Source organism: Hypanus sabinus, unplaced genomic scaffold (assembly GCF_030144855.1).
Source record: "Hypanus sabinus isolate sHypSab1 unplaced genomic scaffold, sHypSab1.hap1 scaffold_326, whole genome shotgun sequence".
In the NCBI taxonomy this organism is placed as follows: Eukaryota; Metazoa; Chordata; class Chondrichthyes; order Myliobatiformes; family Dasyatidae; genus Hypanus; species Hypanus sabinus.
In genome coordinates, this window is record NW_026781233.1 from 205,352 (window position 1) to 218,600 (window position 13,249).

Here is a 13,249-nt window from a genome sequence, read left to right on the forward strand (position 1 = left end):
TCTTTGTCCTGACACACTGTGAGACCCCACACATCCCTGACAGGGTCCTGACACACTGTGAGACTCCACACACCCCTGACAGGATCCTGACACACTGTGAGACTCCACACACCCCTGACATTGTCCTGACACACTGTGAGACCCCAAACACCCCTGACAGGGTCCTGACACATTGTGAGAGTCCACACAACCCTGCCAGGTTCCTGACACACTGTGAAACCGCACACACCCCTGACACGGTCCTGACACAGTGTGAGACTCCACACACCCCTGACAGGGTCCTGACACACTGTGAGACCCCACACACCCCTGACAGGGTCCGGACACACAGTGAGACCCCACACGTCCCTGACAGGGTCCTGAAACACTGTGAGAACCCTCACTTCCCTAACAGGGTCCAGACACACTGTGAGATCAGGTCTTATCAGGGAGATTAATGTAAATGACGCCTCAGGAGGCAGCAGGGGTCTGCATAAAAGAAGAGGAAACGCAATATAATGTAGAAAAAATGAATGGAAATTTCATTGATTTCGGATGAAAGGCAACAAAAGGCAGCAAAGAAAGGATGAAGGCAAAATAATTGAAATTATAGGCTAACACACAGAAAATGATGGAGAAACTCAGCAGACCAGGCAGCGTTTGTGGAGAAAGTTCAGTCAACTTTTCGGGCCGAGAACATTTGGTGTGACTGGGGAAAACACGCTGAGGGGTAGGTTTGAAGGGTGGAGAGCGGTCTGGGAGGGTAGAGAGAAACGCCAGACGATAGGTGAGACTTGGAGGGGGAGTGATGAGCAAAGAGCTAGGAAGTTGGTTAGTGAAAGAGACGGAAGGCCATGGAAGAAAGGAAAGAAAGGGATGGGGCGAGCACCAGACGGAGGCATAGATGAGCTCGGTATGACCTATTGTATTTCGGTGAGACCGTCGTAGATTGGGAGACCGATTCGCCGAGCATCGACACTGTGTCCGCCAGAACAAGCGGCATCTCCCAATGGCCACCCGTTTTATTTCCACTTCCCATTCTCATTCCGATATGTCAGCCTCCTCCAAAGTCAGGATAAGTCCACACTCAGGTTGGAGGAGGAACAACTTATGCTCCGTTTGAGTAGCCTCCAAATCCTGGCATGAATATCGATTTCTCAAACTTCCAGTAAAGCTTCCTCTCCCCCTTCACCGTTCCCCATGCCCTCGTACTTCTCACATGTTATCTCCTTGCCTGTCCACCGCCTCCCTCTGGTGCACCCCCCCCACACTTTTTTCTTTCTCCGTGGCCTTCTGTCTCTATCAAGAGTTAACTTTCTAGATCTTTGCTTCATCCTTTCCTCTCCAAGTTTCACCTATCGCCTGGCATTTCTCTCTGCCCACCCCCGCCACATTTCAAATCTACTCAGCTTTTTGTCTCTGGTCCTGCCGAAGCATCTCGGCCCGAAACGTCAACTGTTCCACAGATGCTGCCTGGCCTGCTGAGTTCCTCCAGCATTTTGCGTGTGTTGCTTGGATTTCCAGCACCTGCAGATTTTCTCTTGTTTGTGGAATTATAGGTCAGTTAGCCTAAGTTAAGTGATTGGGAAACTGTTGGAGTCTATAAATTATTTTAAATTACAATGATTGCACATTGCACATTCAGATGGAGACGTAATGTAAAGATTATTACTCCTCATGTATGTGAAGGATGTAAGAAATAAAGTCAATTCAATTATTAATGTTCAGGTTTCGAGATTCGGAGACTAATGATAAAATAAGTCAAAGTCCGTATAGTTTATATGAAGGGAAATCTTCCTTAAGAAATTTGCTAGAGTTCGTTGAGTAAATACCAAGCAGGGTGGAGTTTCAGAAGGTGTTTGATATGTTGCCACACATGAGGCCGCTTAACAAGATACAATCCGAATGGCGTTACTGGAGAGCTACCGGCATGGACAGAGGAATGGCCTGAGGGTAGGAGGCAGGGAGTGGGAATAAAATGGGCCTTTCCTGTTTCTGCTGATGATTAGTGATTTTCCTAGGGTTAGTATCGGGACCTCTACTTTTCACATTGTTTGCCAATGATTTTGATAATGGAATTGATGGCTCTGTGGCAAAGTTTGCAGGTGATACTAAGATAGGTGAAGGGGTAGCTGAGGAAGCAATGGAATTGCAGCAAGACTTAGACAAATTGGAAGAATGGGCAAAATGTGGCAGATGGAATACAGTTTTGGGAAATGTATGGTAATGTATTTTGGTAAAATGAACAATAGTGCAGATTGTTAGCTAAAGGGGGAGAAGGTTTAAACATCACAGTTTAATGTGGAATCATGCTAGCACCAACGTTGTAGGCCGAAGGGCCTATTCTTGTGCTGTTCTATGTTCTATGCAGATCCTGTGACAACTGAAATCCTGAACTACCTGCTACCAGAATTCCTCGGTCTCTGCTCTCTTCTTCACCACCCGACAAGAAATCAGCACGGTTTTCAAACTTGTGTTTAAAGTCATAGACCAGTAGCATCTCCCATTTCCACAGATATTGTCTGACCTGTTCTCACATCCACACTGCCGTCCGTCAACAGCGGAGCTGCAGAGGGCAGGCCAACATGCTGCATAACTGTGTCGGACTGGGAGGCTCCACAACGGGGAGTCAAAACTGCCCAACGCATCACCGGCACCATCAGCCTACCTTCCATCAGGGACGTATAAACAGAAAGACTCCAAGAAGGGGCCAGCAGCATCAAAAAGGATCCCACCTATCCTGCCTATGGGCTGTTTGCCACTCTCCCATGAGGGAGGAAGCTACGTAGCATCCACAGCAGGACCACCAGACTCAAAATCAGTTACTTTTCTCAAGCAGTAAGACTGATCAACACCTCCAGTGACTAAGCCACCCCTACACAACTAACAACCCCCACCCCACCACCATCACGGTTTTAAAATTTTCTGTCAGAACCACCTGAGGTCAGAGTGACTCCTGTATCGTATGTATTTATATTTATTGTGTTTTCCATTGTGTTCTTTATCTGAGTTTTTGTGCTGCATCAGATCCGGAATAACAATTATTTCTTTCTCCTTTATCTTCAATCTGTTCAGAATTTACAACACGTACCCTTTAAGAGACACGAGACTGCAGATCTGCCGTCTGAAACCATTTTCCCGAGGAACTCAGTGAGCTGAGCAGCATCTGTGATGATGGCAGGTGTGAATTGTCTGTGTTTTGTGTCAAAATGCTGACAGTCTCAACCTCCTGAACAGTTTTATTGACATTTTCTCCCCCAATCACCCACCCACAGTGCACGTGCCAGTAAACAAATGCACCTTGCAATTTGAATTAATGATGGTGGGAGGGGGAACTGTGATTCCCCGACCACTTCCTCTGAGAGGATGCCCACTAACCTTTTCTACATCTCTAGACACCACATCAATATCGGACTTTCAAAGTTCTTCCACAGGAACAATGATAGCCGTGGCAGTGGTGGGTGTTCGTCCAGTACGAGACAATCGGAGATCAGTAAACTACCAGGGAAATACTCACCTTCACAGCACAATTAATGTGGAAAAGTGATGATCTGGTGTTTATCTAGACAAGGCCTCTCTGTCTGTTAATGAAATTTACTGTACGAGCATCCATTGATGAATCTAGTTAATGCAATAGCTTTGAGCTAACGCTTGTGGGCTTAAATACTGAGTTCTGAGTTGAGGCATCTAACAGTTTGTCCACTGTCTGTTCCCATGGAAGATGTTCAACAGAAACACAAGGAGACTCTGCGGGCACAAACTGAAACACTGAGAGTGAACACGATCCTGATGAGGGAGAAGGTGAAGGTTTTCCAGCTGGTTGATCGATACGCTGAGCTCACGGTCATTTCTACTGTTCGAGATCGGGAAATGGTGGAACATGAGCTGCGGGCAAGAGGCAGAGACCACGAGGAGTGGAGAGAAAAACATCTCCGTGGACACCTGGAAAAACTCCGGACGGATCAGCTGTTCCAGAGCAGCTTTTCCCGAAGTAAATCCCAATCAGAGAGTACAGCGGCAGTGGCCGGAGACCCAGGGATCGGGAAAACAACAATGGTTCAGAAGATTGTTTATGACTGGGCCACGGGGAAAATATACCAACAGTTCCAGTTTGTCTTCAGTTTCAAATTCCGGGATTTAAACTCCATTGACAACAGAATAAACCTGAGGGAACTGATTCTAGATCAGTATCCTTACTTTGGGAATATCCTGGGAGAGGTCTGGAAGAACCCCGAGGGATTGCTGTTTATATTCGATGGTTTGGATGAATTCAAACATAGAATCGATTTTGCTGACAGTCGGAGAGATACAGAACCCAAGCACCAGTGCCCAGATCCCGAGTGGTGGTGTGAAATGTCTGACATTGTGTACAGTTTAATCCAGGGCAAGCTGCTCCCAGGGTGTTCAGTGCTGGTGACCACCCGCCCCAATGAGTTACATTTATTGGAAAAGGCTCAGATCAGGGTCTGGGCTGAAATCATGGGATTTGTTAGTGAGAAACGGAAGGAATATTTCATCAGGCATTTTGAAGATCAGATGGTGGCAGCAGCTGTTTTCAAACACGTGAAGGAGAACGAGATCCTGTACACCATGAGCTACAACCCCTCCTACTGCTGGATCCTCGCTCTGGCACTGGGTCCCTTCTTCACACAAAGAGTCAGGGACCCGCAGCGAGTTCCCAAGACCATCACCCAACTGTACTCCTACTATATTTACAACATCCTGAAAAATCACGGCCGTGAGATTGAGAACCCCCGTGATGTGTTGCTCAGGCTTGGCCGGATGGCCTTCAGAGGAGTGTCCGAGAGGAAGATTGTGTTTACAGATGGAGATTTGATCAACTACGATCTGCTGCCTTCCCAGTTCCTGTCCGGGTTCCTGATGGAGCTTTTGGAGAGAGAGGATTCTGCCCGGAGCGTGGTGTACACATTCCCACACCTCACCATCCAAGAGTTTGTAGCTGCAGTCGCACAATTCCTGATCCCAGATTGCAGAGATATTATGAAACTCCTCACTGAAATCCACTGCGTGAAGGATGGGCGATTTGAGGTATTTCTCCGTTTTGTTGCTGGTCTCTCCAACCCAATGACAGCTCGGGGCCTGGAGGCGATTCTGGGTCCATTTCCTCATCAAACAACCTGCCGGGTGATTGACTGGGTGAAGGAGGAGGTTAAACGCCGGAGTGGAAACACAGAGAGTGAAGCTGGTAAAAGGAGCCTCCTGAACACATTGCACTACCTGTTTGAGTCTCAGAATCGTAGACTGGCTCAGGACGCGCTGGGATCTGTGAAAAAACTTTCATTCAGTGAAATTACACTGACCCCGATTGACTGTGCGGTCCTGTCTCATGTCATCGGACTCTGTGATACAATAAAACACCTCGACCTGGAGAACTGCCACATTCAGTGTGAAGGAATCCAGCGGCTGGGACTCGGGCTGCACAAGTGCCAGGAGTTGAGGTAACTTGATTTATCTCTCACTCTGAACTGTGAAACTGTTCCATTGTGTTGGTTCAATGTAAAGAAAATTGGGTAAAACTGTAGCAAATCAGATTGTGATGAATTGTGACAAATGACCAGGAGATCAGTCAGTAATTCCCAAAGGATGGGAGGGTTCTGTGGTTCCTTGTGAAGGGATGTTGGAGACTTCATCAGATCAGTGAACAACGGCCATTGGTTTAATGGTAGTAAATCACAGGAATGGCCGTGTTTCTCGCTGCCTGTGACACGTCCATTGACAATGTTCCTTCTCACTGATACTGACACCCAGACCGACACTGACTGCAGCAGGTGGGTCAGAGATTCACACCCCCTTCCCGGTGAGGGACAAGAGTCCGTCTGCAGACTGTCCCAGTGAGAAGTAAAGAAGTACCATTGTGATATTGTCCTCCCCTGCCCTTCCCCGTGTGTGACTATAACCATCAGTCCACCGGTGTGACTGTGCTCACTACCAGATACCCATAGCCCATGGGCGCATCTCCTCTGCCGACTGTGGGCCTCAGTTCAGACCACACCTCCGGTATGATCCATTTCTGGATGATCTCATCTGATTGGATTATCTTTTCCCATTCGTATACTGCTGTGGGAATTTTCTCCCCTCTCTCGCCCGCTCTTGCCCCTTCACACCCTCTCAACCCCATCCCCCTTCCTCCTGCAGATTCTGTCTCCCTATCCCTTTTCCTCAGGTGGGGTCTCTTCCACCGTCTCCCATCGACATTTCCCCATTCACAAAACTTCCTCACTGTGGGACTTTCTCCCATCCTTCATCCTTACCCCTCCCAACCCTCTCATGGCAGGAACACTTTTCTAACCATCGGGGAATGAGACAGAATATGTGAAGTTTACAGGGTCACACCGACAGACTAAATTACTGACATTCGGCGAATACCCTGGAGCTGTGCAGTGAGATTCATTGACAGTGATGGGAACCCCGAACAGTGATTTGCTGAAGAGTTTAATGTTTCCTGAAATATCCCAGTGAGAGAAATTCCCTCAGACCCATGGTTTCAATCACTGTTCATCAACTTGTTTGTGTTTAGCCTTGGGCAGAATGAACTGGGAGATTCAGGAGTGAAACTGGTGTCTGCGGCTCTGAGGAACCCGGAGTGTAAAATACAGAAACTGTGGTAAGTACCAGACTGTGGGAGATTGTGTTTACAGTCACTGGGTGTCTGACGCTGAACATTAATGTGATCAGTAGAAGCATAGAAACATAGAAAACATACAGCAGAATACAGGAAACACAAAGTATACTGCAGATGCTATGGTCAAATCAACACGGACAAACAAGCTGGATGAACTCAGCAGGTCGGGTAGAATCCGTTGAAACGAGAAGTCAACGTTTCGGGCCGAGACCCTTCGACAGGACTGAAGAAGGAGGGGGCAGGGGCCCTATAAATAATGTGGGAGGAGGGTGGGAAACCAATCAGAGGAACGATCAAGGGGTCGGGGAGGTGAAGCAGGGAGGGAATAGGCAGGAGAGTTGAAGAAGGAATATAAGGGGAAAGCACAATGGGTAGTAGAAGAAGGCAGAATCATGAGAGGTGATAGGTAGCTAGTAGAGGAGGCAAAGTGAAAGCGGGATGGGGGAAGGGAAAGGGAGGGAATTACCAGAAATTGGAGAATTCGATATTCATACCAAGGGGCTGGAGACTACCCAGTCGGTATATGAGATATTGCTCCTCATCATGGCAGTAGAGGAGGCCAAGTATGGACATATCTAGATGGGAATGTGAAGCAGAGTTGAAGTGGGTGGCAACCGGGAGATCCTGTCTGTTGTGGCGGACGGTGCGGAAGGTGCTCGAAGAAGCGGTCCCCCAATCTACGTGGGGTCTCGCCGATGTGGAGGAGGCCGCACCTGGAGCACCGGATGCAATAGATGACCCCAACAGACTCACAAGTGAAGTGTTGCCTCACCTGGGAGGACTGTTTGGGGACCTGAATGGTGGCAAGAGTGGGGATGTAGGGTCAGGTGTATAACAAGTACCAGGTGGGAGATATGTGGGGAGGGACGTGTGGACCAGGTAGTCATGGAGGGAATGACCCCTGCGAAAAGCAGAGAGGGGTAGAGAGGGAAAGATGTCCTTAGTGGTCGGGTCCTGTTGAAGGTTCGGAGGATAATATGCTGGAATCGGACGCAGGTGAGGTGGTAGGTGAGGACAAGGGGAACATGGTCCCTGTTGTGGTGATCGGAGGATGGGATGAGGGCCGAAGTGTGGGAACTGGAGGAGATGCGGGTGAGAGCATCATTGATGACGGCAGAAGGGAAACCACGATCCTTAAAGAAAGAGGACATTTGGGATGTCCTGGAAAAGAAAGCCTCATCCTGGGAACAGATGCGGCGGAGACTGAGGAACTGGGAATTGCATTTTCACATTTGGCCGGGTGGAGAGAGGTATAATCAAGGTAGTGATGGGAGTCAGTGGGTTTATAAAAAATGTCAGTGGACAGTCTATCTTCAGATATGGAGAATACAGCAATATAATATGATATGTTATAATATAATATGGAGAATACAGCAAAATACAGGCCCTTCGGCCCACAAAGCTGTGCCGAACATGTTCCTACCTTAGAACTACCTAGGCTTTACCCATAGCCCTATAATTTTCCGAGCTCTATGTAGCCATCCAGGAGGCTCTTAAAGACACTATGGTTTCCAACTTCAGCACTGCTGCCGGCAGCCGATTCCACGTACTCAATACTCACTGCGTAAAAAACCTTACCCCTGACATCTCCTCTGTACCTACTTCCAAGCACCTTAAAATATGTCCTCTCGTGCTAGCCACTTCAACACTGTGGAAAACCCTCTGACTAACCACATGATCCATGTCTCTCATTATCTTGTACACCTCTATCAGGTCACGTTTCATCCTCCGTCACTCCAAGGAGAAAAGGCCGAGCTCACTGAACCTATTCTCATAAGGCATGCTCCGCAAACCAGGCAACATCCTTTTAAATCTCCTCTGCTCCCTTTCTATGGATTCCACATCCCTCCTATAGTGAAACGACCAGAACTGAGCACAGTACTCCAAGTGAGTCTGATCAGGGTCCTATTTACCTTCAACGTTACCTCTCGACTCTTAAACTCAATCCCACGACTGATGAAACCCAATGCACCGTAAGCCTTCTTAACCACGGAGACAACCTGCGTAGCAGCTTTGAGTGCACTATGGACTTGGACCCCAAGATCCCTCTGATCCTCCACATTGACAAGAGTCTTCCCATTAATACTATATTCTGCCATCATACTTGACCTACCAAAATGAACCACCTCACGTTTATCTGGGTTGAACTCCATCTGCTATTTCTCATCCCGTTTTTGCATCCTATCAATGTCCCGCTGTAACCTCTGACCGCTCGTCACACTATCCACAACACACCCATCCCTTCTGTCATCAGCAAATTTACTAACCCATCCCTCCACATCCTCATCCAAGTCATTTATTAAAATCACAGTGATGGTCACCGGCCTCCATGCAGATTATGACCCTTTTACAGCCACACTTTGCCTTCTGTGGGCAAGCCAGTTCTGGATCCACAAAGCAATGTCCCCTTGGATCCCATGCCTCCTTACATTATCAAATGCACCTTATCAATTGCCTTTCTGAAATCCATATACACTACATCTACTGCTCTACCTTCATCAATATGCTGATTCACATCCTCAGAAAATTCAGTCAGGCTCATTAGGCACGATCTGCCTTTGGGAAAGCCATGTTGACTATTCCTAATTATATTTTGCCTCTCAAGATGTTCATAAATCCTACCTCTCAGGATCTTCTCTATCAACTTACCAACCACTGAAGTAAGACTCACTAGCCTATAAGTTTCTGGGCAATCCCTACTCCCTTTCTTGAACAAGGGAACAACATCTGCAAACCTCCGATCCTCCGCAACCTCTCCCGTCCACATTGATGATGCAAAACTCATAACCAGAGGCTCAGCAATCTCCTCACTTGCTTCCCACAGTAGCCTGGTGTACCTCCCATTATGTCCCGGTGACTTATCCAACTTGATGCTTTCTAAAGGCTCCAGCACATCCACTTTCTTGATATCTACATTCACAAGCTTTTCAGTCCACTGCAAGTCAGTTCTACAAACGCCAAGATCCTTTTCCGTTGTGAATACTGAAGCAAATGATCGACTATTTGCTGGATCCACTATTTCCTCCGGGTCCATACGCACTTCCCCACTGTCACATTTGATAGGTCCTATTCTTTCACGTCATACCCTCTTGCTCTTCACATACTTGTAGAATGCCTTGGGGTTTTCCTTAATCCTGTTCGCCAAGGCCTTCTCATGGCCCCTTCTAGCTCTCCTGATTTCATTCTTAAGTTCCTTCCTGCCAGCCTTATAATCTTCCAGATTCATATCATTACCTAGTTTTTTGAACCTTTCGTAAGCTCTTCATTTCTCCTGGACTAGATTTACAAGGGCTTTTGTACACCACGGATCTTGTACCCTACCATCCTTTCCATGTCTCATTGGAAAGTACCTACTCAGAGCCCCACGCAAATATCCCCTGAACATTTTCTACATTTCATCGGTATGTTTCCCTGAGAGCATCTGTTTCCAATTTATACTTACAAGTTCCAGCCTGATAGGCTCGTAGTTCCCCTTACTCCAATTAAAGGTTTCCCTAACTTGTCTATTCCTATCCGTCTCTAGTGCTATGGTAAAAGAGATAGAATTGTGATCACCATGTCCAAAATGCTCTCCCTCTCAGAGACCTGACACCTGACCAGGTTCATTTCCCAATACCGGATCAAGTACAGCCTCCCCTCTTGTAGGCTTATCTACATATTGCGTCGAAACCTTCCTGACCACACCTAACAAACTCCACCCCATCTAAACCCCTAACTCTAAAGAGATGTCAATCAATAGTTGGGAAAATAAAATCTCCCACCTCAACAACCCTGTTATTATTACACCTTTCCAGAATCTGTCTCCCTATCTGCTCCTCGATATCCCTGTTACTGTTGGGTGGTCTATACAAAACACCCAGTAGAGTTATTGTCCCCTTCCTGTACCTAACTTTCACCCACACAGACTCGATAGACAAACCCTCCATGACTTCCTCCTTTGCTTCAGCCGTGGCACTATATCTGATCTACAGTGCCAAGCCCCCACCTCTTTTGCCTCCCTCCCTGTCCTTTCTGAAACAGCTAAAGCCTGGCACTCGAAATAGACATTCCTGTGCCTGCACCATCAAAGTCTCTGTAATGGCCACCACATTATATCTCTAAGTACAGATCCACGCGCTCTAAGCTCACCCGCTTTGTTCACAACATTCCTCGCATTAAAATAGACACATCTTAAACCATCGGACTGAGTGCGTCCCTTCTCTATCACCGGCCTAACCTCTCTTTCGCACTGTCTCCAAACTTTCTCCCTTTGTGAGCCAACCTCCCTTTCCTCCATTACTTTGGTTTGGTTTCCAAGCCCTAGAAATCCTCTTTTAAACTCTGCCCAATAGCATTGACAAACCACTCTGCCAGGATATCAATCCCCCTGGGATTCAAGTGCAACCCCATGATCCAGAAATCTGAATCCCTGTCCCCTGCTCTAATCCCTCAGATACGCATTTATCCACCAACTCATTCTATTCCAATTCTCACTGTCGCGTGGCACAGGCAGTAATCCCGAGATTACTACCTTTGCAGTCTTGTTCTCAACTTCATTCCTAACTCCCTATAGTCTTTTTTTCAGGACCTCTTCCCTTTTCCTACCTATGTCACTGGTACCGATAGGTACCACGATCTTTGGCTGTTCTCCCTCCCACTACAAGATAACCTGGATACCATCTGAAACATCCCGAACCCTGGCACCTGGGAGGCAAACTACCATCCGAGTTTCTTTCCAGCGTCCACAGAATCGCCTGTCTGAACCATTATCTATAGATTCCCCTATCACTACCTCCTCTCTCTTCCTTTCCCTACACTTCTGAGCCACAGGGCCGGACTCTTGTGCCAGAAGCACGACCACTGTCTCTTCTCCCCCACACCCACCGCTCCGCCCCCCCCCGTAGACCGTCCCCCCTCCAGCAGTACTCGAACAGGAGAACTTATTGTCAAGGGGTAGAGCCACAGGGATACTCTCTAGTACCTGCTTCTTGTCCTTTCCTCTCCTCACTGTGACCCACTTCTTCAGTCTTCTGTGGCCCCGGTGTGACCACCTGCCTGTAACTCCTCTCTATCACCTCCTCACTCTCCCTGACCAGAGAAGGTCATCGAGCTGCATCTCCAGTTCCCTAACTCGGTCCCTGAGGATCTGCAGCTCGACACACCGGGTGCAGATGTTGCCGTCCGGGAGGCTGGGAGTCTCCAGGATCTTCCACATCTGACACCGAGCACAGAAAACCAGCCTCACACACATACTCTCTGTCTGTACTGTAAACAGATAACCTACCTCGCCTCGACCCTTTATCGCCGAAGCCCCGTTGAGCCAAAGCCTTCCTACTCTGTCTCCCGCTCCTCTGACGCTCGCTCTGTAAATCTGTCTTCCTTTTAAACTCTTCTCGCTGTTCTCACTGGCCGACCTGCCCAGTCGTGTTGAAGAAAAAAATCAGTAATTGTGTTACTGATAAACCCTGGGGATTTGTACCGTCTCCTGTCTCTCTGTGTCCTTCACCCTCACTCTCTCTCATCTCCAGGCTGGAGGATGTCGGTCTCACAGATTCTGGTGCCGAGGATCTCGTCTCCGCTCTCAGTACAAACCCATCACTGACGGAGCTGAGCCTTGGTTACAACTCGCTGACTGACGGATCTGTCCCCGCTCTCCACCGCCTCATACTGACCCTCCCGAGTCTGCAGTGGATCCTGTGAGTGTTTGTAATAATGTTCAATGTGATAAAATATCAGCGGATCCGCGGGTTTTCTGGTGATATTTGTCTGTGAGTGTTGTTGAAACATTCACCCCGGTCCCCTGTTACTGTGACTGTTGTGTAATCTGTTTATTTCACCTTTATTCTCCGATCTGTTTCAGGCTGTGGGGGAATCAGTTCAGTGAGACCGGGGAGAAGGAACTGAGAGCTCTCCAGGGAGCCAGATCCGGACTGACAGTGATGGTGTGAACATCCCCGCCCGCCGGATGGGGACATTTTGCCGATTCCCCGCCCTCCCCTTTAACACCCGCCCTTACCTTTAATGACCACGCGCCTAGTTTAATTCCCAACGGTTTGAAGGGAACCGGCTCCTGCCTCGTGCTCGGTAACATCAGAATGGTCCCGCAGTGACGTATTTCCGCCTGTTGTCCGGCGACGCAGCTTCGTCGCCGGATGTGCGTGGTCGAGTCTCCCCACGTGAGACACCTGGGAATTACACAGACATGAAGACAACGTGGGTCCGGGGTTTATTCTGGGACACCGGTGTCCCGGGGTGGGATTATCCCGGGAGAGAATCCTTCTGCTCCCTTTGCTGAGGACGGTACATTCAGCAGTCTGGCGGATATAATAGTGTTACATTGACAAATACCTCAGCAGTGACACTGGATCTGCAGCGATCCCGGACACGGCCCTGAAGTGTGATTTTACAATCATCGGTTCGCCGATGCAGAGCGACGGTGAGAAACGGGAATGATTATTCATCCTGTCACTTGTTGTCGCCGATCAGTTAACTGTGTCTGACTGTGAGTGAATCAATTTACATTTGTCACGATGATATCAATAAACCGCTGTAACTTCCTGTCTTGGTGTCGGACTTTAGTCTCATTGGAGGAGAAACAGTGACCTGGGGTTACTGCTGCAACCTGCAGCCGATGAACTGAAATAATTC

General features: G+C 48.2%; 1 protein-coding gene across 3 annotated transcripts in view; it reads left to right on the forward strand.

The window, feature by feature from the left end:
* The window catches only part of LOC132388453 (NACHT, LRR and PYD domains-containing protein 12-like), a 28,448-nt gene extending 15,690 nt beyond the window's left edge, over window positions 1-12,758 (forward strand). For all 3 annotated transcript variants that reach the window (XM_059960802.1, XM_059960800.1, XM_059960801.1), the window contains 4 exons: window positions 3,701-5,438; window positions 6,518-6,604; window positions 12,130-12,297; window positions 12,462-12,758. In XM_059960802.1, coding sequence (XP_059816785.1) covers window positions 3,701-5,438; window positions 6,518-6,604; window positions 12,130-12,297; window positions 12,462-12,549 — 2,081 coding nt within the window. In that variant the 3' untranslated portion in view covers window positions 12,550-12,758. The remainder of the gene's footprint in view (window positions 1-3,700; window positions 5,439-6,517; window positions 6,605-12,129; window positions 12,298-12,461) is intronic.
* The last annotated feature ends 491 nt before the right edge of the window (window positions 12,759-13,249 follow it).